The sequence below is a fragment of the Pseudophryne corroboree genome, chromosome 6 (genome assembly GCF_028390025.1).
Source record: "Pseudophryne corroboree isolate aPseCor3 chromosome 6, aPseCor3.hap2, whole genome shotgun sequence".
NCBI lineage: Eukaryota > Metazoa > Chordata > Amphibia > Anura > Myobatrachidae > Pseudophryne > Pseudophryne corroboree.
Window position 1 is genome coordinate 784,183,453 of NC_086449.1, and position 27,383 is coordinate 784,210,835.

The following is a 27,383-nucleotide window of genomic DNA, read 5'->3' on the forward strand; positions in this document are numbered from 1 at the left end:
AGAACCAATTGGCCCATCTAGTGTGCCCCTTTTTTAACCATATTGTTACCTCAAACTCTATTTGATCTTTGTAAGTATATCCTTATGCCTATTCCATCAGTGCCAATCTCCCACTCTGTGGAGCATTGGAGCAAATGCGGGAGTTTGGGGGACATTAATGTAAACATTGGTCTTTTTTTTACACTGGATACTATGAGGTATACAGTTTTAATATTTAACACTTTAGATGGTCTATAGTATAGGCTGTATCAAACATTTAAATAATATAAATAAGTAGTCAGGAATAGGTTAAACATACCATAATAAAGAAATACACAAACATAATAATGGAACCTGTACGGTACTGCACTTTATAAGCACACATTCTCCCACCTCATGGTAAGGCTCCTGTCTCTTCTTCCTAGTTGCTACTCTCATTGTCCAGCACAGTGACTGAGGACTGAGATCCACACACACAGCAAAATTGGTAGAAGAAGCTGCGATCACTGTGCATGTGCAACAGCTCTGCTCTGTTTTTCAAACTACATGATGTGGTGGCAGCTCTAGTAATCGTATTATATACCATTGCTTCTGTTGTCATAATTTGAGCAACTTACCAAGAGGAGGGGGGTTTAGGGGCAGCTGGAACCCCCCCCCCCCCCTCTGTTTGCCTATGCTCAGGCATGTTTAAACTGATCTACTGTCTTCGCCTCTACCACCTCTGCTGGGAGGCTATGCCACTTGTTGACTACCCTTTCTGTGAAGTAATTTTTCTTCAAGTTTTCCCTGAATCTACCTTCTTCCAGTGTCAGCGCATGTCCTTGTGTTCTAATACTTCTCTTTCTTTGAAAAATGTCTCCCTCCTGTAACCTGTTTAAACCCTTGATATATTTAAACATTTCTATCATGTCCTCCTTTTCCCTTTTCTGCCTCAAACTATACATGTTAAAATCGTTTAGTCTTTCCAGGCAAGTTTTCTGATGTACTGTAGGCCATGCACCTTTTTATTTGCCCATCTTTGTACAGTCTCTAATGTATTACTATCCTTCTGAAGATACTGCCTCTAGAATTGAACACAGTATTCTAGATTAGGCCGTACCAATGACTTATACAGTGTCTTGTGTTTTCTTATCATCCCAGATCTACCCATAAACTACAAATTTGGTGAAATACATAATGGTAAAGCGAAATCCTCCTTGAAAACTATTCCTGGAACTTCCTACCCACCATATAAAACAGTCTGTCCTGCGGCAATGGTTGCAAGGAATGCCACTGCAATTTCCTTTATTACTGTGCAGTAAATGAATACATTAAAACCTTCTTAACTAGGCATAGGGCGTTTCTAGAGAGGAACAGACCCATATGCAGGCTCTGGCTGAGCCCCTCTCTAGCTGGCAGTGCTGGGTAGACTCTGGGAACTAGGGTCCCTAGGGGACCCTAGCACTGTCCCAGAGTCTACCGCGCATGCACAGATCTCCAGGATAAATGGCATGGCGCCCATTTTCCCAGTGATTTCGGCAGCGCTGCTGCTGCGCCACGGGACTCCGGAGGGTGAGTATTTCAATTAATGGATGCAGGGTGTGTGGTGTAGGCCACCCTGGACTCCCGGGGGCCCCGTGGCACTGCACACACTGCACCCATTATAAATACGCCAGTGGATATGGGTAAGCCTATTATGTGGTGGCTTGCAAAGGCTAAAAATTCTCATCAAGTTTAAGCTAGAATTTTAAAAAGTCAGTTCTACTCTACATTAAGTTGAACATGCCATGTTTTCCTGTTGCTGTTTTTATTTTCCTGCTTAAACAGGCCCAAAAGTGATGGCTTGCAAGTAAATGTACCCATTAGTTTTAAATACTCCCCAAAATGAATCCATTAACTACTATAAAATTCTATAATATTGTAGCTATTATAAATGAACATTTAAGGAAGTACATTTTTAGGTATAAATATCTGCATGCAGGCAATCATGCAGTATGTGGTTAAAGACAATTGCATAGTTTAAAATAATTACCCACCTCCCAATCCAGGTCTTAAGCGATTATCATAGCCATCTAGCAGACGATCAAGGATCCTTGTGAAAACTGTGGTATTGTCTCTAATCTCATCCTGTGTGCTTTGTCCACAACTGAAATTACAGGACATTGAAAATATATATATATATTAGTAAGCATTGAGCTGAATACAATCCTGCCATCAGTAATTCTACAATCTACTTATCCTATGCTTATGCTGATTCAGAGACACAAAATCTCTTCTATTCAAGCAGATTGTCATTCCAAAGCAATTACTGCTAAAGATGGACCCCTAACTCACTCAGCTCTTTCCATTTTTAATCAACGTTATCACTCAATCCTTAATACTGTGGGTCATATTGGAAGGAAGTGACTGCTGGCACAAATAAGGCATATTTATGTTTAATGCTAGGGATTGTACACGTTGTGTGGACAGTACAATGTGACCCATTTTGAGAGTATGACTTCACAAAGCAGTTTTACATTATAATTCAAAGTGAGCATGTTTTATTGCAGTGTTTAGGTCACAGATAAATACCAACTGCAGGCATTGCTATCACATATTATTCACAGAATAGATAGTCAGCAGCTTGGATCTACTGGGGCATGTGTAATAGGGTCAGAGTTTGCTTGTGGTGTGGGATTCTGGCCGTTCTCAGATGTTTTTTTAAAGCGGCAATCATTTACAGTATACAACATGGTTTTGCCTTGTAAATGACTTCCCCTTTAAAAAAACATACGAGATCGACCGGCGTCTCACACCTCCAGCAAACTCGGACCCTATTATATTTGCCCCACTGTATGTGTGGTACATTAGATCATCAGTAAGCTCAGAAGTTAAGTAACTCCAGCACATATGGGGTCTATTCATCAAGCAGTGAAAAGTGTGGAGAAGTGAGCCAGTGGAGAAGTTGCCCATGGCAACCAATCAACTGCTTGGTACAGCTGTATAGTATGCAAATTATAAATGTTACTTCAATGTTGATTGGTTGCCATGGGCAACTTCTCCACTGGCTCACTTCTCCACTCTTTTCACTGCTTGATGAATAAACCCATGAACTGGTATAAGGTGGGCAAATTGAAAGCTGGTATTATGGGCCTGATTCAGATGTGGTTGGAAGCAGCAGTGATGCTCTAGGTCACAGGTTCTCAAACTCGGTCCTCAGGACCCCACACAGTCCATGTTTTGCAGGTCTCCTCACAGAATCACCAGTGAAATAATTAGCTCCACCTGCGGACCTTTTAAAATGTGTCAGTGAGTAATTAATACACCTGTGCACCTGCTGGGTGACCTGCAAAACATGCACTGTGTGGGGTCCTGAGGACCGAGTTTGAGAACCTGTGCTCTATGTTAATGCAGCAGGAGGCATCCGGTATAAGTAGACACCTCCTGCATGCATTAATAATCCGTGCAGCATCCTAGTATGCACCATCAGATCATCAGTGACATGACTGGCCAGCTGTATGACCCCATGGGCACCAAGGGTACAGGAAATCTCCATCTTTCTACGGAGATACTGGCCTCGGCACTACCCCAAAACAGAAGCAACATGCTGCTATTTTGGGAAACAGCAGCTGTCGTGCCCCCCTCCCCGCCCCCAAATGTCTTTAAGCTATCAATCACTTAACACCCAATGAGCAAGGAACCATACTGCATGTGCGCGGTACAGGTCCGGCGCTTGATCAAAGTAACGAACATCTGTACTTTGCGACATGCTGCCCACTTGTGCCGGGACCTGAATCAAGCCCAATGATTGGATCACTGGTGCTTTCATAGGGTGTAGGCAATAGAGACTGGAGGAGGAATTGTAGGATGGTTTAACGTAGAGGGTACCGGAGGCTGGTAGAATTATGGCTCACTGGAGGATGGAGCATGGAAAATGTATGATGGTAATGCAAGCTGGGTGAATATGATGGAGTACTGGTTGGTTTATTTTGGGTATACTTGGGGCTGGTACAAAGTGTAGGGCACTGAGGAATGCTTAAGATGTGGCATCACAGTTACTGTATGTTGTGTGTATAAACAACTGAGGAATAGCCATACATTTATTAACCTAGTCTGGTCATAATCTGCCTCCTGGTATAATCTTCTAATTAGAATTACAAAAACCTTTGCATAAGAGTGCAGTATAGCAGGGGTATGCAGAGAGGATGTATTTAATCTGGATCCATTGTGGGTGTCGTATGGTATACCGGCGTCAGGATCCCAACCGCCAGCATACCAGCAGCTGGGCGAGCGCAAATGAGCACCTTGCGGACCCCCAAGAGGGAGAATAGTTGAATACCACCCCTAGTCCCTATGTCGGTCCTCATAATTGACTGTTTTTGTCTGTTTTTCAATGGTTTTGTATCTTTCTGCTGTATTGTTTTGTTTTCTCTTCTCTTTGTCTCTAAGTGTTTAATGTTGTAGTTACTGTTGTTTATAACATATTATAATTCCATCAATAAAAGAAAATACACATATACCATACTGTATATTAAAAAATTAATTCCAGAAATGATGGGAAGAATGAATATTCATGATACAGTATATCGATGTGAACAGACATAGAAGGCAATCTCTACAATCTCTTATTGAATATGCACTAATTACTGTTTATATGTCAATTACTGGTGCATATTCAATAGCATCAAAATTTCAGTTGATGTTTAGATCGTGTTTCTAATATGTGTAAGTAAGATATAATTTATGAATGAAAATAAAGCTAGGACATAGGAGGCAGAAGGTACAAGGTTGCATTTTAAAAATTGATTGCATCGCTTGGGATTTTCAGTATTTAGAGGCATATTCAATTAAATGCAGCATTTACACTGCACCTAATTACCGCCTAATTACTGTGCTGCGTGGGGAAAGGATACTCAATCAAACGGCCTTTTCCCAGCACCGAAAATCAGGAGTTGTGTGAAAACTTGCTGATTCCACATAAACTGCAAAATTAATGGGTATCCCCGTGCATTAACCCTCGATACTACCTTTTTCTTGTGGACTTTTCTTTGCAGCTCTTGAAGCTGCAATGTACACCCTTGGGGTACGCCCTCATGGATTGTCATGTAGGTTAATCCCTGATAATTAAATTGGCCCAGAGTAATAATTGAATATGTCTCTTAGAATTCTTTAGGACAGGACTAGAGGATTACATGCAGTTACAGTGCACCAAATTAACACAAGTGAATTAGTATGGCAATAAATTATTGTACGACAGATCGGTTAAGAATTTGTCCAAGAGATGTCATGGGATATAAAGTGGTGAGTATGTGGCTGAATAAGAGGTGGCTGCTATTGACATGTTTTTGCTAAACATCAATGGCCTTCATACCGAGTTGATCGCTCGCTAGCTGCTTTTAGCAGCAGTGCAAACGCTAAGCCGCCGCCATCTGGGAGTGTATCTTAGCTTAGCAGAAGTGCGAATGAAAGGATCGCAGCGCTGCTACAAAAAAAGATTGTGCAGTTTCTGAGTAGCTCGAGACTTACTCCTAGCTAGCGATCACTTCAGTCTGTTTAGATCCTTCTTTGACGTCACAAACACGCCCTGCGTTCGGCCAGCCACGCCTATGTTTTCCCAGCCACTCCTGCGTTTTTATCTTGCACGCCTGCGTTTTTACACACACTCCCCGAAAACGGTCAGTTACCACCCAGAAACACCCACTTCCTGTCAATCACTCTGCGGCCAGCAGTGCGACTGAAAAGCGTCGGTAGAGCTTGTGTAAAACTGCATCGGCTTTTGTGAAAGTACGTCATGCGTGCGCAGTGCGCACCATACGCATGCGCAGAAGTGCTAATTTTTAGCCTGATCGCTGCGCTGCGAACAACGGCAGCTAGCGATCAACTCGGAATGAGGACCAATGTTTTAAGATCTGCACATGCCTAGTAAATGCTCTGCTCATGTGCACATCTGGGGGTAAATTTACTAAGATGGGAGTTCTACTTAAGATGGGGATGTTGCCCATAGCAACCAATCAGAGTCTACTTCTCATTTATCTAGCACCTTCTAGAAGATAATACCTGGAATCTGATTGGTTGCCAGGGGTAACATCCCATCTTAGATAGAACTCCCATCTTAGTAAATTTACCCCTTGGTCTGCTGAAGGCATTTATGGGTGGCTATTAAAGTGTTCCAGAAAGCAGTTGGCCCCATTTTCTGGACATGAAACAACCAGTAGCTACATTCTTGGCTGCAGCATGATTCCACTGGACATCCTCAGGGTTCCTCAGATGTCCGATATTCATGTAGGTGATCTCATGTAAAAGTCACAAACACGTCTAACAATATGACAACTGTATTTGTACTGGGTTTTTTTTTCTATGCACTGAAGGTTGAGCTATTTTGCTCTGTTATCAGCCATTTCAGACTCAGAGATTGTTGATTGCAATCTCTGTTAAGCCTCCATCTATCAGAGCATTAAGCCAGTGTTGCTCATCACAATCACTTCTCATATATTTTCACATCTGGTTCAAATGGACTAGCTTACTTTGTGCTCTTCTCAAATAAACTTTTCATTTTTTTCATCTTAATATTTATATATGCAAAATCCTGTGCTGTCATGTTATAACATAGGCTTGGATATCAGTAATACATAAAACAATAGTTCCCACCACAATCACAGCTTTATTTAAAAAACCTTTATGTTTATTTTTTTATATGTAGAACAGCTTGTATCTTATAAATAGCAGTCCACTGGGGTTAATAATACACAGGCATGTTTTGTTTAGCTCTTAAACAAGACAAACAGTGGTAGACTAGGAATTCTGCAGTCGTAGGGATATGTACAAGGAGATGAATAATGTGAAATCAAAGCCATGTAGTCACTAGTGAAAAACAGTATACTGTACAACATAAAAAGCAAACCTTGAATTTCAAGGATGCACAGCTTTCGCATTGCCTTTTCTTTCTTCTCCAGATTCAATGGATAAAATGGGGCCAGTGCAGTGTAGGACTGAGGTTTGTTTGTCCCACTGGCTAAACAAGTTACAATGCTGCAATGTAGAGTTGAAAGAACTATATACTAGGTAACATATATATTTTATTAAAAACTTAGTTCTCTATATCTGTAGTACTGTATTACTATATTTTGTTGATGATTTGGGGATAAAAGGGATGAAAAAATAATCCAGTTCCAAAGACAAGTTTCAAGACAACCAGAAAATCCTTATACCACTGGTAATTAAATCTAAAGTGAAGAAACATCTAGAGAAATATCACTGGTTAGAGTAGTTTTATATACTGTATTAACATGTTCTTAAAGTTATCCTGCAGTAAAATTAGGAGAACCTTAAAATGTAAGCACTGTGAAAACAGTAGTTTTTAAAGATACTATTTTAGACCATAGCTAGAAGATGACTCTATGGTCAAAACAGAGAACTATTAAGACTATGGGCCTAATTCAGACCTGATAATTGCCCTGCAAAATTCAGCACATCTACGATCCGTCACACTGACATGCGAGGAAATGTCCACCACAGCGCTAGTCCACCCTGCATGTCAGGCCCTCCCCCCCTCACAGTGGCGATGCTTTCGCACTTCAGGAGTAGCTCCCGGCCAGGCGCAGCTTTTGCGTGCTGGCCAGAAGCTACTCATCCCTGCCCGGGTCGCAGCGGCTGTGTGACGTCACGCAGATGCTGCGGCCTGCCCCTCGCATGGTCTGGCCATGCCTGCGTTGGCCAGACTGCGCCCACACAACAGCAGCCAAATTCCGCCATGCCGCCCCCTCCCACCCAGAGACCGCCTCTGCCTGTCAATCAGGCAGAGGCGATTGCTAGGCTCTCAGCCATGCACTGGCGCATTGTGGCGGTGGAGCATACGCTTTTTTGACGTGATCGCTGCGCTGTGATGAATGGCAGCGTGCGATCAGATCAGAATGACCCCCCCAATATGGGGCCCATGAGAAGATGAATGTGCCCACAGCATCACGCAAACGCTGTATTTTCCGGCACATTCTTCATCAATATGGCACTGGCACAATGCTTCTTATTTCCAAAATATGGAGTCAGCGATATATTTCCAAATATATCCCCGGAATAATCGTCCATGCTATTTGCAGGATGTCCAATACAGGTAAGTAAATGCAACAATGAATGCAGGCAGTGGGCTCTCCCTGACCCAGGGGATCATGTGCACCACACACCTTACACCATTAATATGTATTTGGTCAAAACATAAAATATATCAGTTGACTGAATTATGAACATGAGACCAATTCTTTCTGTACAGTAAAATATAACACATAATATATAACACAATCATTTACACTCATATGAATATACAATTCGGTCATTTGATATCATTTACATAAATACACCAAAGATTGATATAGTAATCTTCACCTTGAAAAAATAAATAAACTGATTAGTATAATAAAAAATGAGTGTATACATAAAAATGTACTGTATGTAATCACACTAATATGTAACTTAGTGACACATAATTCTGAGTCACTTGAGCAGTGTAAATTGATCACTGTTCATTGAAAATGTAGCACATAAAATATAACTGTGTGCCTCAACATCAATGTGCTATGTGTACAGTGGTATACAGTAGGTGCAAATCACCACAGGACTGAAGAAGTGTGTCTTTACCAGGGGTGGCTCTAGAGGTGGGGCTACAGCTCCGTTCAAAATTCAAATAGGGGAGGCACACCAACTGCCAGTAAGTCAGTTTGAAATGGCAGTTGGTGACAGTTGGTGTGGCTCCCCTATTTGAAATTTTAACTGACCTGCAGCCCCTCTTCTGGAGCCGCCACCGCCATTGTTCAGGCATACTGAACAATGGCAGCATAGAAACTTCCTGTTTCACAAGCACTTCCTGTATAACAAACACTTCTTGAATAATAAGAGCTTGGCAATGGTCTAATATCCACATATAGCATACATCTCCACTATGAGAATTTATATTATTTTCTTTAAATTTTAAGTTAATAATATGTAACAGCTGGAGATTTATCAAAGCTTGGAGAGATATAAAGTGGATATAAATAAATGACCGACCAATCAGCTCCTAACTGACAATTTCTTAACACAACCTTTAACCTGACAGTAGCTGATTGGTCGGTAGTTTATCTTTCTCTACTGTACTTCGCTCCAAACTTTGATAAATTTCTCTCACAGTGGGGACACCATCAATGACTGTAAAATTTAATTAGGAGTCAGAAAGTTCAATGCTGAAAGTAAACAGGTATGGCATGAATATGTAATTCTAAGCCTCATTTGTCATCAGCTATAACCATTATTTTCTCTAACCTGGGCAATATAAAAATGATAACCTTATAAAATGTGACTTGCTATGAAAACTCTGGTAGACTGTGAATGGACTCCATCAGAGATCTGATTCTTTATATCATGTCATTGTGGCACCACTGTGGAATGTCATGGTTTGTGGCAGCTGGGGCTGGGCCATCATGATGCAATACACCACAAATTGTGGGGTATGGGTCGTTGGGTCAACCCAACTTAGTCGACACTCATTAGGTCAACCACTGAAGGTTAACATTGCCATTAGGTCGACATGCATTAGGTCGACATGGGCATTAGGTCGACATGTACTAGGTCAACAGGTCAAAAGGTCGACATGATATTTTTGACTGTTTTTGGTGTCGTTTTCTCCGTAAAGTGAAGGGGAACCCATATTAGTGCACCATGTCCCCTCGGGCAAGGTGCCTCGCTCCGCTGCTGTTTCGCTCACCACAGATTAACGTTCCAATTATAGTCCACGTGGATCATTAAGTACGAAAAAAATCCCCAAAATGAATTTAAAAAAACAACTCATGTCAATCTTTTGACCTGTCGACCTAGTACCTGTCATCCTAACGTTCAGGTCGACCTAATACGTGTCGACCTAATGGCATATAACCATAATATAAAAAGAAGGATGTAAACATAGTGATAAAATTTCAAGCTACATTTTTAGAAACGTTCGAAATTTTTGCTTTGGAAATATTAATCAGGAGAAACGCGTCAGTGGACAGCTATTCTTCAGAAGATTGGGAAATACCATCCCTATCAGCTGTATTATCATTCATTAGTTACTTTTGCACATTAAATTAGAAGGAACATGAGCACTCCATTGCTAGATGGCTGCAAGCCAAGAATGCTTCATATACTATCAGGTGAACTGCTTGTATAGCGGTGTCAGTTGTTCCTGTTATCCATATTCTGGTGGGTTTGAGTCCTTTATTGATTCCTTATTTGTTTACTATGGGACACTATTTCTGGATTAGTATTAACTGCTAACTCTCCATTTTGCTGGATACATGCGGTATATTATACAATTATCTGTATCTACTTCAGAGGCCGTCTCACTTAATAACTTTTTTTAAGTGGATTGGTCCCGCAGCTTCATATAACAGCAGGGCCATAGAGAATGGGGCATGGCCTAATGTAAAGGCCTTTGAAAAAAAAAAAACGTAGGGTGGCACTATTGTTTTCCACAGTCAGGACCAGATTAATGGGGGTGTGATCAGTGTGATCACCCCCACACATCCAGAAAAGACTGATGCAGCTGCTGTGCCACTGTATATCTGAAAGGAGGTCTACAGTATATACTAAAGACCAGTGTCAGACTGGGGCATGGAGGGCCCACCAAGGGAATGTAGTGGTAGAGGCCCATGCTTAGGGGTGTAGCCAGCTGCCACAGAGGCATGGCTAATCATGGCATGGGCCCCGTGATAAATATGGGTATGGTTCATCAAATCGACAGTGTCTAGGTCGACAATGTTTAGGTCGACCACTATAGGTCGACAGTCACTAGGTCGACATGGATGGAAGGTTGACAGGGTTTCTAGGTCGACATGTGCTAGGTCGACAGGTCTAAAGGTCGACATGAGGTTTTTTTTTGTGTCGATTTCTTCGTAGAGTGACCGGGATCCCAAATTAGTGCAACGAGTCCCCTCGCATGGCTCGCTTCGCTCGCCATGCTTGTGGCATGGTGCCTTCGCTCTGCTACCGCTTCGCTCGGCACACTTTACCGTTCCAATCGTAGTCCACGTGGATCGTTAAGTATGAAAAAATTCAAAAAAAGAAAAAAAAATTGAAAAACTCATGTCGACCTTTAGACCTGTCGACCTAGCACACGTCGACCTAGAAACCCTGTTGACCTTCCATCCATGTCGACCTAGTGACTGTCGACCTATAGTGGTCGACCTAAACATTGTCGACCTAGACACTGTCGATCTTCAGACCGGATCCCGATAAATATATACAGTAAATATTGCTAGTGCATGCATGATAATGTACCATATCAATAACTGCAATGCACCCTAAATAATATGTATAATGTACAATTCAAGTGCACAGTCTGGAACCTGATCCCTAGAGGAGGAGGAGGGACCCCAGGCAGTGGGGCCCACCGGTGGTTTCCCCTGTACCCCTGTGGCCCAGTTCAACCCTGCTAAGGACATTGCAGCTTGTATTGTGTGACAAAAGGAAAGGGGTCACACATGTGTCTCTTCTTTTAATAAGATATACAGTATATATCTATATCTAGATAGATAGATAGATAGATAGATAGAGAGATAGATAGACATATACAGAGGACCCAGCACTCTCCTCAGTAACCTCATTCACTTCGAAACTTTAATACATAGCTAAATAAATAATGGGGTTTTAGTTCATGAATTGTGCAATGCATTTAAGCTTGAAGCCCACATCATGGGACCCCATTTCACTGCAAGTCCTACTCTATCACATACATTTTTCACATAGAATTATTGGAAACCTGGAAACTGCTATCCAATAGGAGAAAATGTACTTAACTGGTTTTAAGCTCACCTGCCAACAAACGTTTGGCTTTTAAAGGTGAGAAAATCACCAACACAACTCCACTCATGTGTTTACCTGGTTTAAAGCTCACCTGACTACTGGCTTTTAAAGGTGAGACAGTCACCAGCACCCCAATGAAAAAGATGACACAGGTTTAACGTAAATTAGGTTAGAGAGGGGGTTGCATGGGAGAGCTATGATCACAAAAGGGCTCATTAAAAATTAACCCTATTCTACACATACAGGAATCTACCGCATCGGCCATTTCCAGGAATGTGGTGCACACATGAATCTCCACCCCTAGGTTGGAGATATATATATATATATATATATATATATACATATATATTTGTCCATAGCAGCCGGCACTCTAGAGTTCAATCAGCAATGGGTCCCCGTGCCAGTGTAAAACAGCATACACCCCTTCACAAATCACGGCACTGGAGACAGGTTTCAAATGCAATAAAAAGCTTATAATTAAGGTAGACGCACGTTTCAGAGCTTCCGCTCCGTCCTCAGTACCATACATATCTTGTATGGTACTGAGGACGGAGCGGAAGCTCTGAAACGTGCGTCTACCTTAATTACAGGCTTTTTATTGCATTTGAAACCTGTCTCCAGTGCCGTGATTTGTGAAGGGGTATATATACATATATATATATATATATATATATACATATAGATATATATATAGATACAGTATATCAGTATATATATACAGATAACTTTTTTTTTTCCAGAAAACTGCACTCCATGCACAGCCAGACCTCAGTGTCTGGGTGTCAAATCCATGCAATAGATCAGTTTCATGGGCATTTGATGAGTATATACTGTAGCAAGACTTCCCTGTCATCCTGAGACGTGCATATGACAAAAGAACGCCTTCTCTTACCTATCTATTTCCCTCAGCATGGGGTAAGTGTAGGTGCCCATACTAATGTTACTGCTCCACAGAAAAAAAACAATGTACAGTGCAGCTACAGTATATGCATGAAGCTCTGTGGACACTTGCATTAGTATAAGGTGGTACATCTGGCTGCTGTTGCCATCTACACTTGTGGCCATTTTGTGTGTGACACAGTTGGGACAGGTCCCTAATGTCTGGTGTTAGTTTTAACTCTCATCAGCCAAGCTAATTCATACAGTACAATCCACTTTTTTCCACAGACTCTATGATTTCAACAAATACTTGTATCCTGTCAATTAAATAATCATATTATCTTTATTAGCAGCTATATACAAGGGGAAAAAAGGAAGGAACATAGAGCATTCTGCCACCCCTATAATTCTGCCATGTGTAGGCCCATGTCTATGAGCCTGCAAATACATACAGTACATTGTATTCTGTTTTTGAATTCAATGGGCTTTAAATCTCCTGTAAGACAAGTTCTGCATCCCTGCAGTTTTCATAGACAGCTTATAGGGTAGACACGATCAGAGAGTTCTGAGTATCTTTGCATCAGGTCAGACTGCTTCAAATTTAATGTAGCTCAGAAAAACGGTAATGTAACTACACACACACACACACACACACACACACACACACACACACACACACACATACAAAAATCAATCCTACATTTAGTATAGAGTTTAAAGCAAGATATGAAACAAAAGCATTAAAGTTTTTTCTACAGTTTACATATCTTTATTTCAGAACCAACTGGCCATTTGACTGTTCATTGCATGTGCTTTAATATCCTCTTAATGTTCTTTTTCTTAATTAAGGTGAAAATAAGGATAATGGATTTTTGTGCAGTATTGCTCTGAGCTACAACAATATTAAGAATAGAGATCTTTATTAGTTTTAGAAGAAGCCATTCTCGGGATAATTGTAAATGTAAAAATGCTTTGAAACTAAAGCATATATAGAAGAGCATGTTTATGTAAGAGATGAGTGGGTTCGGTTCTCAGAGAACCAAACCCTACCGGACTTCACCACCTGAGCCCGGATCCGTGTCAGGCTCGGGTTTTCCCGCCTGACTCGGAAACCAGAACGAGGCAAAACGTCATCATCCCGCTGTCGGATTCTTGCAGGGTTTGGATTCCATATAAGGAGCCGCGCGTCGCCGCCAATTTCACTCCGGCATTGGAGAGTGTAGAGAGAGGACTTGTCTCCGTCCTCAGTGTCCTCAGTGTTAGTGTCTTGTGCTGCATCAGTCCAGTCACAGTGGTGGTGTCCTCTGCTGCCATATGTCCAGTGCTGCTGTATAAGTTCAGTCCAGTAGTGCTGTGTTGTGCTGCATAAGTCCAGTGGTGGTGTCTTGTGCTGCATCAGTCCAGTCACAGTGGTGGTGTCCTCTGCTGCCATATGTCCTTTGCTGCTGTACAAGTCCAGTCCAGTGGTGCTGTGTTGTCCTACATCAGTCCAGTGGTGGTGTGTTGTGCTGTGCTGCATCAGTCCAGTCACAGTGGTGGTGTCCTCTGCTGCCATATGTCCAGTGCTGCTGTATAAGTCCAGTCCATTGCAGTGGTGCTGTGTTGTCCGGCATCAGTTCAGTGGTGGTGTCTCTGTGCTGCCGTATATGTCCAGCGGTACTGCCGTATAAATCCAGTGATCCTGCCATATAATTACAGTGGTACTGGCATATAAGTCCAGACCAGTGATCCTACCTCATATGTCCAGTGGTACTGCCATATAATTCCAGTGATACTGCCATATATATATATATATATATATATATATACCCTGTTGCAAAGCGGATTATTGAGGCCATAACAACTATACTGGTGCTAGACGTACGTCCGGTATCTGCCATTTGTGCAGTGGGACTGCAGTGCCAACCCTAGATGGGCCAGGTGTTTGTGCCGCACACTTGTGTCGCTTAGCTTAGTCATACAGCTACCTCATTGCCCTCTTTTACTTCTTGGCATGATGTGCTGTTTGGGTACTATTTTTAAGTGCCATCCTGTCTGACACTGCAATGCCACTCCTAGATGGGCCAATTGTTTGTGTCGCTTAGCTTAGTCACACAGCTACCTAATTGCAATTCTTTTTTTTCTTTGCATGATGTGCTGTTTGGGGCCTTTTTATTATATCTGCCATCCTGTCTGACACTGCAGTGCCACTCCTAGATGGGCCAATTGTTTGTGCCGCACATTTGTGTCGCTTAGCTTAGTCATACAGCCACCTCGGTGCATCCTTTTTGCCTAAAAACAATATTGTGAGGTGTGAGGTGTTCAGAATAGACTGGAAATGAGTAGAAATGAATGTTATTGAGGTTAATAATACCATAGGATCAAAATTACCTCCAAATTCTGTGATTTTTGCCATTTTTACGTTTTTTTCAAAAATCATCCAGATCCAAAACCAAAACACGAAAAGGGTAGTTTTGGCAAAACCAATCCAAAACCAAAAACACAAGTGGGGAATTTGAACCAAAACCAAAACACATAACATGAGAAGTGCCTGCCGTACATCTCTAATTTTTGTACCATACTGGCAGTCTTCCTTCTAGCATATTAAAGAGCACTGGCAGCAATGCAATACTTATCACGATTAACTCCGGAACTTGTAAGGACTGTACGACACACCCATAGCCAGATAAGAGGGGGTCACAGGGCATACTGTACCCCGGGCCCCCCCTTGCAGGGGGCCCCCCAGCCAGAGCACACTGACATTACTAGCTTTCCCTTTAATGTAGCAACAGAATCAGACAGCCAGAATGTGAGCAGTAGAGTATGCAGTGCAGGCAGAAACACAGGAGCATCAGGTTTCATGAGCTACTGATGAAGCTTTACGCTACCATAGGAGAGATAGGAATGTGGAGTGAGCTCTAAGTGACACAAGAATCTCAGCTTCTCCACCTCCCTACCTGGATGTCTAGGTTCTGTGTAACTTGTTATGAGGGTCAAGAGTGGGACCTCCTGAGTCCTGTCCCAGTGTGTAAGTAGTACAGAGGCTGCTGCTGTTCTTGCATGTGACAAGATAAATTATAGATTTTATTTTTCTATGTGTAGTTTAAGGTTGTTTAAGTTTTCTTTGTTCCACTACAAAACAATGTTATAAAATAGTTGTTTGTCAATTAGATGGAGCTAAATCTAATATACTGTACAACATTGTGTTAAATGTAATACACACAAGCCATACATCCCAACATGACCCATTCAAGGAGGCAGTGGCGGTTCTTGCCACGGGCAAGCGGTACTTTTGACCAGGGCCCCGCCTTCCGGAGGGCGCCGGCGCCATCCGGAGGGCGCCGCACCAGGGCAAGATCCGCCACTGTGCCCCCCGTAGTGCCCTGCTGTGCCCCCCCGCTTTGAAGGGAACCAGATGCGTAGCGTCTAGTTTCCCTTCATGGAGAGGACCTTAGTTGTGCGGTGCGCGATGACGTCATCGCGCACCGCACAGCAAAGGTCCTCTCCATGAAGGGAAAGTAGACGCTACGGTCTAGTTTCCCTTCGTCTTGAGGACCTCTACTGTGCGATGCGCGATGTCGTCATCGCGCACCGCACAGCATAGTGGCACAGACACTAGGGGTCATAATTGACCTCTAGTGTCTATGCTGTTCTATGGGAGAGACGTAATAACGTCTCTCCCATAGATCGAAGAGAACAGAGGAGAGGAGAAGAGCGGCGCCGCCGGCGGAGGGGGTCTGGATCAGGAACGGGGATGGTAAGTATAGTTTTTATTTATTTTTATTTTTTCTTTCAGCGAGCTGACCACGCCCCCAATCGAAGCCACGCCCCCCATATTTTGCCCGGGGCGCCACAGATCACAGAACCGGCCCTGCAAGGAGGGACAAAATGCTCTCTACCTGGACTTCCTTCTTAAGTTATGATTGCAATCATATGTGTTAAAAACCCATTTTTATCAATTAAATAGTTCAACACATGTGACATCAATTATATATTAAGAGAGTAGTCCAGATAGAGAGCATTTTGTTCCTCCTGGAATGGGTCATGTTGGGAGGTATGCACATAATCTAATGAATCTAATATACACCCCCAGTTACACTTCTCCTGGGCCCCTCTGTCTTATGTGGCCCCTGCATACCCAAGGCTCAATCCAGCCCTGGGCGCACCTGGTTGACGAACAGGGACATCTTATCAGCACTGAAGGCCCGGGGCAAAACAATGCACTGGGACCCTTACACACCCATTCATGGGAATAAAAATAAAATCATAACTTCCCTCTCCTGCAATTCTGAACCGTCTCTTCACAAGCTTCCATACAGTGAATGGCTATCAGCACTCTGATTGCTGGAAAGCTCCAACCATCCACCAATCATCAAGTTGACAGCCACTCACTGTCAGTCTGCAGGCTGGGAGGTAAGCAGAGGATACCTCTTGGCCACTCTGATTGGACGTAATTCACAATAAGAGCGGCCAGGCAGTATTCTCTACCTGCCTCCCAAAAAGCTCCGAAGGCACCCGTCTTGGGAGACAGGTGCCCTCTGGCCCAGCTCGTCTCTGCTTGAAGGCCCTTAGAATTGTGAATTCCATGTGCACCTGCCCAGTGTGCCTATACATTAAGATGGCCCTGCCCATGAAGGTATCACAATGTGAGCACACACCATACTTACCTACCATACTTTTTTAACAAGACTTCCAGGAAATATAGTGAGAGAAAACTGTAATGCATGGTGCTGTGAATTTGCTGCCATGACATAATGCCATCATTTCACCACAGGTAACGTTTATACATGTAGCAGTTGGGGTTTTGATAAGAATCTGCTAGTGAAATTGCTTTGATTATGGTGCAAACATTGAGGCAGATGTATTGACCTAGAGAAGGCATAAGGAAGTGATAAACCAGCGATATGTGCAAGGTGATAAATGCACCAGCCAAGCAGATCCTAACTGTTAATTTACATATTGGAGCTGATTGGCTGGTGCCTTTATCACCTTGCACATATCACTGGTTTATCACTTCCTTATGCCTTCTCCAAATTAATACATCTGCCCCATTATTTCTTTAAAAATAAAGTATTGAAAAACCCCAACTAATTTAGCGTAAAAATGTATGTTTTTAATGCATAATGGCCCTCATTCCGAGTTGTTCGCTCGCAAGCTGCTTTTAGCAGCTTTGCACACGCTAAGCCGCCGCCTACTGGGAGTGAATCTTAGCTTATCAAAATTGCGAACGAAAGATTAGCAAAATTGCGAATAGACTTCTCTGTGCAGTTTCTGAGTAGCTCCAGACATACTCGGCAACTGCGATCAGTTCAGTCAGTTTCGTTCCTGGTTTGACGTCACAAACACACCCAGCGTTCGGCCAGACACTCCTCCGTCTCTACAGCCACTCCCGCGTTTTTCCCAGAAACGGTAGCGTTTTTTCGCACACACCCATAAAACGGCCAGTTTCCGCCCAGAAACACCCACTTCCTGTCAATCACATTACGATCACCAGAACGAAGAAAAAACCTCGTAATGCCGTGAGTAAAAAACCTAACTGCATAGCAAATTTACTTGGCTCAGTCGCACTGCGGACATTGCGCATGCGCATTAGCGACTAATCGCTCCGTTGCGACAAAAAAATAACGAGCGAACAACTCGGAATGACCCCCAATGTTATTTGAATTGGTAGCATTATTATTTTTGTGTGCCACATTTGTGGGATAGTAATTTTATAAATTGGAATTGTATTGAATGTAGTCTGTAATATAACGTTTATGGATGGAGGGTTCATATGATGTCTTGTTTAATAATTACTTTGACTTTTTTTATGTTGCTTTGAGTGTGACATTGGTAAGTTTGCACTGGGCTGTGGGAGGGGAGGAGTACTTAGTTATACCCTGTCTTGTTTCATTTCCTATGTCTTCTTGACAGTTTCTGGAGTCTTCCCACCATGCAGCCCACCCTTATTCCATTATTTATTTCTCGACGCTCCCTATCTTGCTGTTTTTCTTGCTCATTTCCCTCTCTGCTTTCCTATGTTTATTTTACTACTAATTTACTCTAATACAGTTAATTTTCCCCACCGCAGTTTGATGGAAGGCTTTCTAAACTCTAATTTACCACAGCTGCATCCACAGATTTGTTGTTAAGATTTGGTTCGGATACTCCCACCACCCGTGGCCGCAATAGCAAGCCCAACACCTGCCAATGCTAAGACCTGCAGTTTCCTGTCTTATGGTATTTATCTCCAATAAATTGTCCTCTCTTTTCTTCCCACTCAGTTTATGTCTGAAACTTCTCCGTTAAGTTCTGCTAGTAATCAGTTTCATCTTTATTTTCATTTCTGTTCATTCACAACTACCTTCCTCTATTCCTAAGTGCTCACCTCACTTTCCCTTACACTCCTGTCTCAGCATCCTAATCAATTCATGTTATCATTCATACTTCTTGTCAGAGCCATTTCCAGAAATTTTGGCTCCCAGTGCGAACGTACAAAAATGCACCCCCCCCCCCAAGACATTAAAAAAGTAATTTTTTATGTGAGCCCCCCACAGAGAGGGATGTGGCCTCGCTAAAATGGGCGTGGCCTCACTAAAATGGGTGTGGTCTTGCAGGAAAGAATAAAATACCACCAAATTATGCCCCACAGTATTGCCCCCTGCACCAAATTATTCCCCACACAGTGATGCCCCGTACCATAATATGCCCCACACAATAATGCCCCCTACATCATAATATGCCCCACACAATAATTCCCCCAGCACCATAATAGGCCCCACATAGTAATGCCCACATACCATAATATGCCACACAATAATTCCCCCTGCACAATAATTATCTGTACTCTGTGGTGCATAATAACTTGTCCTGTGCAGTACTGCATGGGGCATAATAAAGTGTCAGGGGCATTACTGTGTATGATATGCCCCACACCGCACAGCCCAACATAATTTATAATGCCCCAGTTATGCCTTTGCCTGCCCATTAATGGATACCTTTTTGCTTTTTGTCAAGGGGTTTCACACCGCGGGCTGCCTCCCATTTGGCGACCGCAGCACTACAGCATCTCCGTTCCGGTTATCAAGGTCCTCGTCCCTGCATATGTTACAGGTCCAGTAGGACATCTAGCATCTGTTTCCTCTATGGTGGTGGCCATTTTGTGTAGGACATTTGATCAGTATTTTATGCCGTTGGCTAGACCGCATAGAATACTGCTGAAAACAGTGGCCACGGCGCCCCGTGCAATTGCGCACCCGGCCCAAGAAACTGCCCTACCTCTAGTTTAGAGTAAATTGTTCATTCAACTTTTCCACATATTATTCATGAGCCAGTATTATTTGCCACCACAGTTTCTCTTCTCTCTCACAGCCCCTTAGACCCTTGGTTACTACTACCATCCAATTGGCATAGTAAATTTCAAATGTGTTTTCTCAGATTTTTCACAAATTCAGATTATTACATGTTACTTCTTAGCAGGGCTGCCATCAAAAATTGTGGTGCCCAGGACTGCCAAAATAGGCAGGCCCCATCCCCAAACAGACCCCCTCCAACCATACTCTTACCTGAGGTGTTGGTGAGAACGAAGTGGTTTGATGGGGGACAGCCAGTGGTCACGACAAGTAATTGTAGCCAAGTAACAAGTTTGACCAGTTCCCATTCAGCTATTGAGAGCCCGACGCCTCGCCAATCAGCCAAGCCCTGGGTGCGGCTCTGCAAAAAATGAAGCCTGCAGTGGCAGCCTGATGCCAGAACCTAGGTTATTAGGGGACAGTGAAAGCAGTAGCCAGCCCCAGAGTTGAACAACCCAGTGAGGCAGTGCTGAGAGGAGGATCCAGCAATAGTAGAGAAGTAAAGCTGCTGATGAATGATAGCAGGTCCCTGCACTTATCCTCCATGTGCGTGCCTCTTCCTTCCCTGCAGGCTGCATGCTGGCCAGTCAATGAGAGCCTGCACAGCTGTATGCTGTAACTTGGTATACCATTGGATGGCTGCCAGCAGCCCGATACTGTTCAGAGTGACAGTGGCTGCCAGTGCAGGCTGGGTGGATCCCTCTCCCTGGCGTGGCCTGGGATTACAGTACTCACAGTTCCCCCCCCCCCCCCCCCGATGGCAGCCCTGCTTCTTACTAGTTCTTAGTGTTCATTTTTCTTACCTTGTTACTCCACAAATAATTTTTTCATTATCCTTTATGTATACAGCAGTGCCATTCCATGGCATATCAGAGGTCTGTGCCATGATCAGAATGCAGGGTGCTGAGCACAATATAAGGAAATGCCCAGTTCCCTCTCCAAGCAACCAAAAGCAGGGTACAGGTACCACTTGGCGCAGCAAATATGCCAACCTCCCTGGGTGGCAGCAGTGGTCACACCCCCTTTGATACAGCCCTGGTACAGTATACAGTGCTTCCCTTTCATATTTTGCTTTTCTTCTGTACATAAATATCTACATAGTGCTACTGTATTCATGATTTTAAACTAGAGATGAGCGGGTTCGGTTCTCTGAGAACCAAACCCTACTGAACTTCACGTGTCAAACACGGGTCCGAGCCAGGCTCGGTTGTTCCCACGTGACTTGGAAAACCCGAACGAGGCAAAACGTCATCATCCCGCTTTTGGATTCTCGCAAGATTCGGATTCCATATAAAGAGCCGCGCGTCGCCGCCATTTTCACTCGTGCATTGTAGAGGGTACAGAGAGGACGTGGCTACATTCTCTCAGTGTCAAATCTCAGTATCAGTGCTTATTGCTGCTCAGTAATAGTTACTAGTACAGTGTCTCTCTTGTGCGGCATCTTGCTGCTGTAGGGTGCTGTGGTAGTAGTGTCCTGTGACTGTGCATCGGTCATCATCATTCCAGTCACAGTGGTATCTGGGGGGGTGACGATTCCAGAGTGCTTTTGTGCTGCTCACTAATACTAGTACAGTGTCTTGTGCTGCATCGTGCTGCTCAATGTCAGTTCTCTGTAGTATCATCAGTGCTCAGTATCATCAGTGCTCAGTATCACTGCTCATTGTCTTGTGCTGCTCAGTAATACTACATTACTAATACTAGTACTGTGTCTTGTGCTAATCGCGCTGCTCAGTGTCAGTTCTCCGTAGTATCATCAGTGCTCAGTATCATCAGTGCTCAGTGGGGGCCCAAACCAACCAGTCATTTCAGCCACAGTCGTGTGGCAGACCCTGTCACTGAAATGATGGGTTTGTTAAAGTGTGCATGTCCTGTTTATACAACATAAGGGTGGGTGGGAGGGCCAAAGGACAATTCCATCTTGCACCTCTTTTTTCTTTAATTTATCTTTGCATCATGTGCTGTTTGGGGACTATTTTTTTAAGTGCCATCCTGTCTGACACTGCAGTGCCACTCCTAGATGGGCCAGGTGATTGTGCCGCTCACTTGGGTCGCTTAGCTTAGTCATCCAGCGACCTCGGTGCAAATTTTAGGACTAAAAATAATATTGTGAGGTGTTCAGAATAGACTGGAAATGAGTGGAAATTATTGTTATGGAGGTTAATAATACTATAGGATCCAAATTACCCCCAAATTCTATGATTTTAGCTGTTTTTGAGGGTTTTTAAAAAAAAAAAAGCACCCGAATCTAAAACGCATCCGAATCCGACAAAAATCCGAAAGGGTGGTTTTGCCAAAACGCGTCCGAATCCAAAACACGACAGTGGACCCAAATCCAAAACCAAAACACAAAACACGAAAAATGCCCGCTGCACATCTTTATTTTAAACCATGTGAAACCTTTCTATAAAAAGTTGTCACTCTCCCAGGCAGAGTTATGTCACCATGTCTGGGGTCATCAATCCTTTCCACAGCAGCACAAAATAATGAAGTTAACACTTCTTGTTCATCGTACTGTACAATGTCACGAGTCATTTTTCCCTTGTGAATTTACAAAACTTTATTCCATTGCATTCATTAACAAACAGAAGTTTTCAGGATTCCAATTTTCCCTGCTTTCTTTTCTCATAATATGATATCCTTTTTTGCCTCATTCTGTTCCATGTCCTAAGGCATGTGTCTTCATATTTCTAGACCACAAATCTCCATAGATTCTCAGAATTCTCCCGATTGTCTTAAAATGTTAACTTTTACTATAAACACTGCTTATACCAATTCCAAATAATTTGAAATCTCCTTTCTTTTTCTTTGAAGTCATTACATACTGTACCCACTAGTATAAAAAAATTAACCCAGGTTTTCATTCCAGTTTTTACCTTTGAACCAAGCTCTTCCCCTCTCTAAAGGGCCCTACACACTGGCTGATTTGCCGCCAAGGTGCCCGAAGGATGACCCGGCGGCGCGCGGGGGAGGGGGGTGACGGAAGGAGTGAAGTTTCTTCACTCCCCCCATCACCCGGCTCCAGATCCCTGCATGCTAATATGGACGATATTGTCCATATTGGCTTGCAGGCAAAAACGAGCCAGCACCAATGATGAAGGAGTGCGGGGCCACGCATCGTACATTATTGATGCACACACACTGAAAGATATCAACGATATCTCATTCATTAATGAACGAGATCGTTCATATCTTTCAATGTAATCTGTAAATGTGTAGAGCCCTTAAGAGGTATATTTACTAAAGTGTGGGTTTATAGAGGTGGAACTGTTGCCCATTGCAACCAACCAGATTCTAGTATTATCTTCTATAAGGTGCTACCGTAGATAAATGATAAGTAGAATTTGATTGGTTGCTATGGACAACTTCTCCACTTCTATAAATCTGCACTTTAGTAAATCTAGTCTCAACAAACAGTCAATACAAGTGCTCATCCATTCCCCTGCCAATTATATTTATTTTTCACTTGGCTTTCCCTTGTATTGCAAAAGGTTTTTTTTATTATATGTATCACTACAGACTCCCTTTGTTTAATGGCTCATTCTTGTCAATATCATGAAAAATTCCAAGTACATTCTCCACATTCTGTTTTCACACCATCAATTATCTTGCAATGGTCATTATTTACTTTAGTAACATGTATTCAATCCATTAATCTTCTTGTTTTTTGGCCATTACAGCAAAACAATTATAAATTATTCTGTACCATTGTTTCTCCTTAACATTGTTTTATTCTTATCCACTAACTCAATTTCCTAATACGTTTGTTGCACCTTACTTTCCCCTAGTGTTTCCATTCAATCTATATACCCATTCTTTCATTCAGTCTGCATACCAGTTTTCCATACAGTAATATTTTCTTTCAATTCTTTTAAGTGTTTATTTCTTGCGTTCAATTTGTATATCTTCTACTATAATTTATTATAATAATCTTATGAATACAATTCATTCTTTTAGTTTATATACTTATTTTCTATGATTGATTGCACACACTTATTACAAGCTTTATTCAATTGAATAAAATTCCCTCACTTGATTCGCAAATCTGTTGCCTAGAATTTAATTCAATTTGTATACTCCTATTTCCCCCAATCTAAGATTGATTGATTGATTGATTGATTGATTGATTGATTAGTTAAAGAAAAAAAATCAGCTTAAAGCTTATTATAAAACCTTAATTAGTACAGTTTTTATTTTATAAAGCCAATTATTATCAGATTTGTTAGAAATATATGTGTACAGGTTTAAGGATATAGCAGAGTTTCTGTACACACTAGTGGCTGCTTTACATCTGCCAACAGACCAGTTACTTAACCAGTGAACCAGTTACTTAATAGCATGTATAGCTGTACTCACTGTTATACACACTGGTAGATGGAGCAGATCTTTAGCTGAGAGGGGTGTCATATAACTCATCAGTCAGAGAGGGAATGCACAGTAGTTACCGGGTAGCAGTACAGAATACTGGAACAGCATCTAAAACAGCAGGTAATTGCAGGGTCTCCCCAGAGCTAAGTGGATAACTACTGTTGTTCATTGTGGCACTCTAACACAGTCCCAAGATGGCTCCAAACATATTCAGTAGTAGCCTCTGTGGCCATCTTGGTACAGGGAATGAAGCTTACCAGCAGGATCAGCAACGTTAAGTCTGCACTGTTACGCACTTAAATTTCAGCAAGATTAACATGATGTGGGGAATGTACTATCCTGCGAGAAGTAGGGACTGTGAGTTCTCCCATTTTTCTAAAGCAGCAATCATTTACACAGTATAACCAGGTAGTCCATCTTCAATTTAAATAACCCTGTTCACAGTTGCCTAATCCATATTTAAAACCTATCAACTTTCTATCAATACGGGGCTGGTTCCGAGGTGGTTGAAGGTGTGGTATATAACGCAATGTACCAATGTTTTGTACTTTGTGGATACGCCGAACCCATACTGCGTATATGTAGTACAGGTCATGTGTCGGATTGACAGTCTGCTGCTGTTTAGGTGATGGGAGGGGTGAAGAGGGCCCTTCATTTTGGGGGAAACCCCCGAGACCAAGATCTCCATTGCAAGATGGAAATTTCCTGGACTATTTGTAGGAACTGTGGTGACCAGCCGGCTTGAGTGACCCTATGGATCACACAGCCAGACGATTGTGTTGCAGGTGATCTGATGCTGCGTCTTAAGATGCAGCGCAGATCACTAAAGCAAGTAGGAGGTATCTACTTTTACCAGATGCCTCCTGCTGCATTACTTTAATAATGCTTCACTGCTGCTGCTGCTTTCATGTAAGTAGGAACGATTGCACCTCCAACCACATCTGAATCAAGCTCATTGATACTAGATACACCATTCTCAATGTTTTCCTAAACTGATTCTTATATACGCATACCTCCCAACTTTTGCAGAATGGGAAGAGGGACAAATGCACGTGCCTTCTGTTTGTGACCCAATTTAGAGGGCGTGGCCTCGTGGCTAGCTGCTGGGAGGCATGCCCAGTACCTTGTGAGTTGCTGGCATGTCCCCTCTTCCGGTGAACAGACTGGATCGATTTAATTTGCCCGCTGTCGGGATCCTGGCAGTCAGGACACTGATGCCGGAATCCTGACAGCCGGGAATGCCGCCAGCCACCGCCAATGCCGTCGGCGCTACAGGACTATTCCCACTCATGGGTGTCCACGACACTCATAGATTGGGAATAGATCCTTTGGCAAGTGCATCGAGCCACTCAGAACTGAAGCAGACTCTTTGCGCACGCCCCGCTGCCAGCATACTGCCGTCCGGTATGCCACTGTCGTATATTGACAGCCGGCATACCGGTCGCTGGTAAATCATACTGAATCTGAATAGACGCTGTACGCACAGCATCTATTCACAGTAAGTGAGAGTTTCCCAACTGCGCCCCCCCCCCACCATGGATTTATGGGTGGGATAACGGGATGTTCTCAGTAAAATGGGACTGTCATGCCAAAATCGGGACAGTTGTGAGGTATGTATCCGCCTTTAATGTTTATTTAAATTTCCTTCTATACACCTGGATGTATCAATTTATTTCACGCAGAGATTAATTTGACAGCACAATCTTCTATCACTACTCTCAGTCTGTGGCTCCAAGATTACCTTGTCACGCTGCCCTTGTCTCAAGCAGCTTTGCCCTCACTAACCTAATCACACAGGATATTGAATAGATATCCGACGCCCACAACATCAGTGCACTCTTAAAATGTTCTGTACTGCTGTGAAAAGTTCAATGATCTAGAAAAAAATCAAGATTAGGAGGAGATTAAGATTTAATACAATAATGGGCTCTGATCCCAGTCAAAAGCATCTTAAATGCGAGGCTCTCTGTGTAGAAACTGTATTATAAATATAGTAACACTTAATTATTAATGGAATGGTTCTAAGGGTATATCCCTGGACACTAAATGGCCAATATATAGGAATCATAACATTCATGCATGTAATACTATAATATTTTCTTACATTGTGGATTAAAATCACCAACTTTTGATTTGTCTACTGCAACAAAACACAAAAAATATATCTCTTATCCTGTGCTACTGTATTAGGACACACATTGGGGGTCATTCTGATTTGACCGCTAGCTGCATTCGTTCACTGCGCAGCGATCAGGCAAAAAAATCATCACTTCTGCGCCTGCATATGCGGCGCAATGCGCACACATGACATACTATTAGAATGAACGATGTCGTTTCACACAGGGTCTAGCGTAGCTTTTCAGTCACGTTGCTGGCCGCAGAGTGATTGACAGGAAGTGGGAGTTTCTGGGTGTCAACTGACCGTTTTCAGGGAGTGTTCGGAAAAACGCAGGCACGCCAAGAAATATGCAGGTGTGGCTGGGCGAATGCAGGGCGTGTTTGTGACATCTAAACAGGAAATGAATAGTCTGAAGTGATCGCAAGCGCTGAGTTGGTTTAGAGCTACTCAGAAACTGCACGAAAAACTTTGTAGCCACAATGCGATCCCTTCGTTCGCACTTCTGCTAAGCTAAAATATACTTCCAATGGGCGGCGGCATAGCGTTTGCACGGCTGCTAAAAACTGCTAGCGAGCGATCAACTCGGAATGACCACCATAGTTCATTAAATGTCTAATATCAGCAAATAGTTTGGTTGGCTGCTCCTCGTTGTGGGTCTGAAAGCAAAACACTCACAATACAAATACCACAAGGGCACCAATGTTGTATTATTATGTTACATATGACAAAAATTTACTTCTTTAAATATTTTATGTCCATAAAATGCAGGGCCAGACTGAGACTATAGGCCCTGGCATTTAAAGCACACAGGACCACCCCCGCTCAGCATATGGCTCCTGCCATAGGCTCCTCCCTTTACTATTCCTTATTCTTATGGATATATTCAATAACAGTCGGAAGTTCTGACAGGGAAGAAAGATGGTACTTTCCGTCGATAATCTGAACTTTCCGACACTTCAATATTCAAC

General features: G+C 42.8%; 1 protein-coding gene across 2 annotated transcripts in view; it reads right to left on the reverse strand.

Annotated features, from left to right (window-relative positions):
* The window catches only part of GABRA1 (gamma-aminobutyric acid type A receptor subunit alpha1), a 219,358-nt gene that overhangs the window by 130,792 nt on the left and 61,183 nt on the right, over nt 1-27,383 (reverse strand). For both annotated transcript variants that reach the window (XM_063928756.1, XM_063928755.1), the window contains exon 3: nt 1,995-2,104. In XM_063928756.1, coding sequence (XP_063784826.1) covers nt 1,995-2,104 — 110 coding nt within the window. The remainder of the gene's footprint in view (nt 1-1,994; nt 2,105-27,383) is intronic.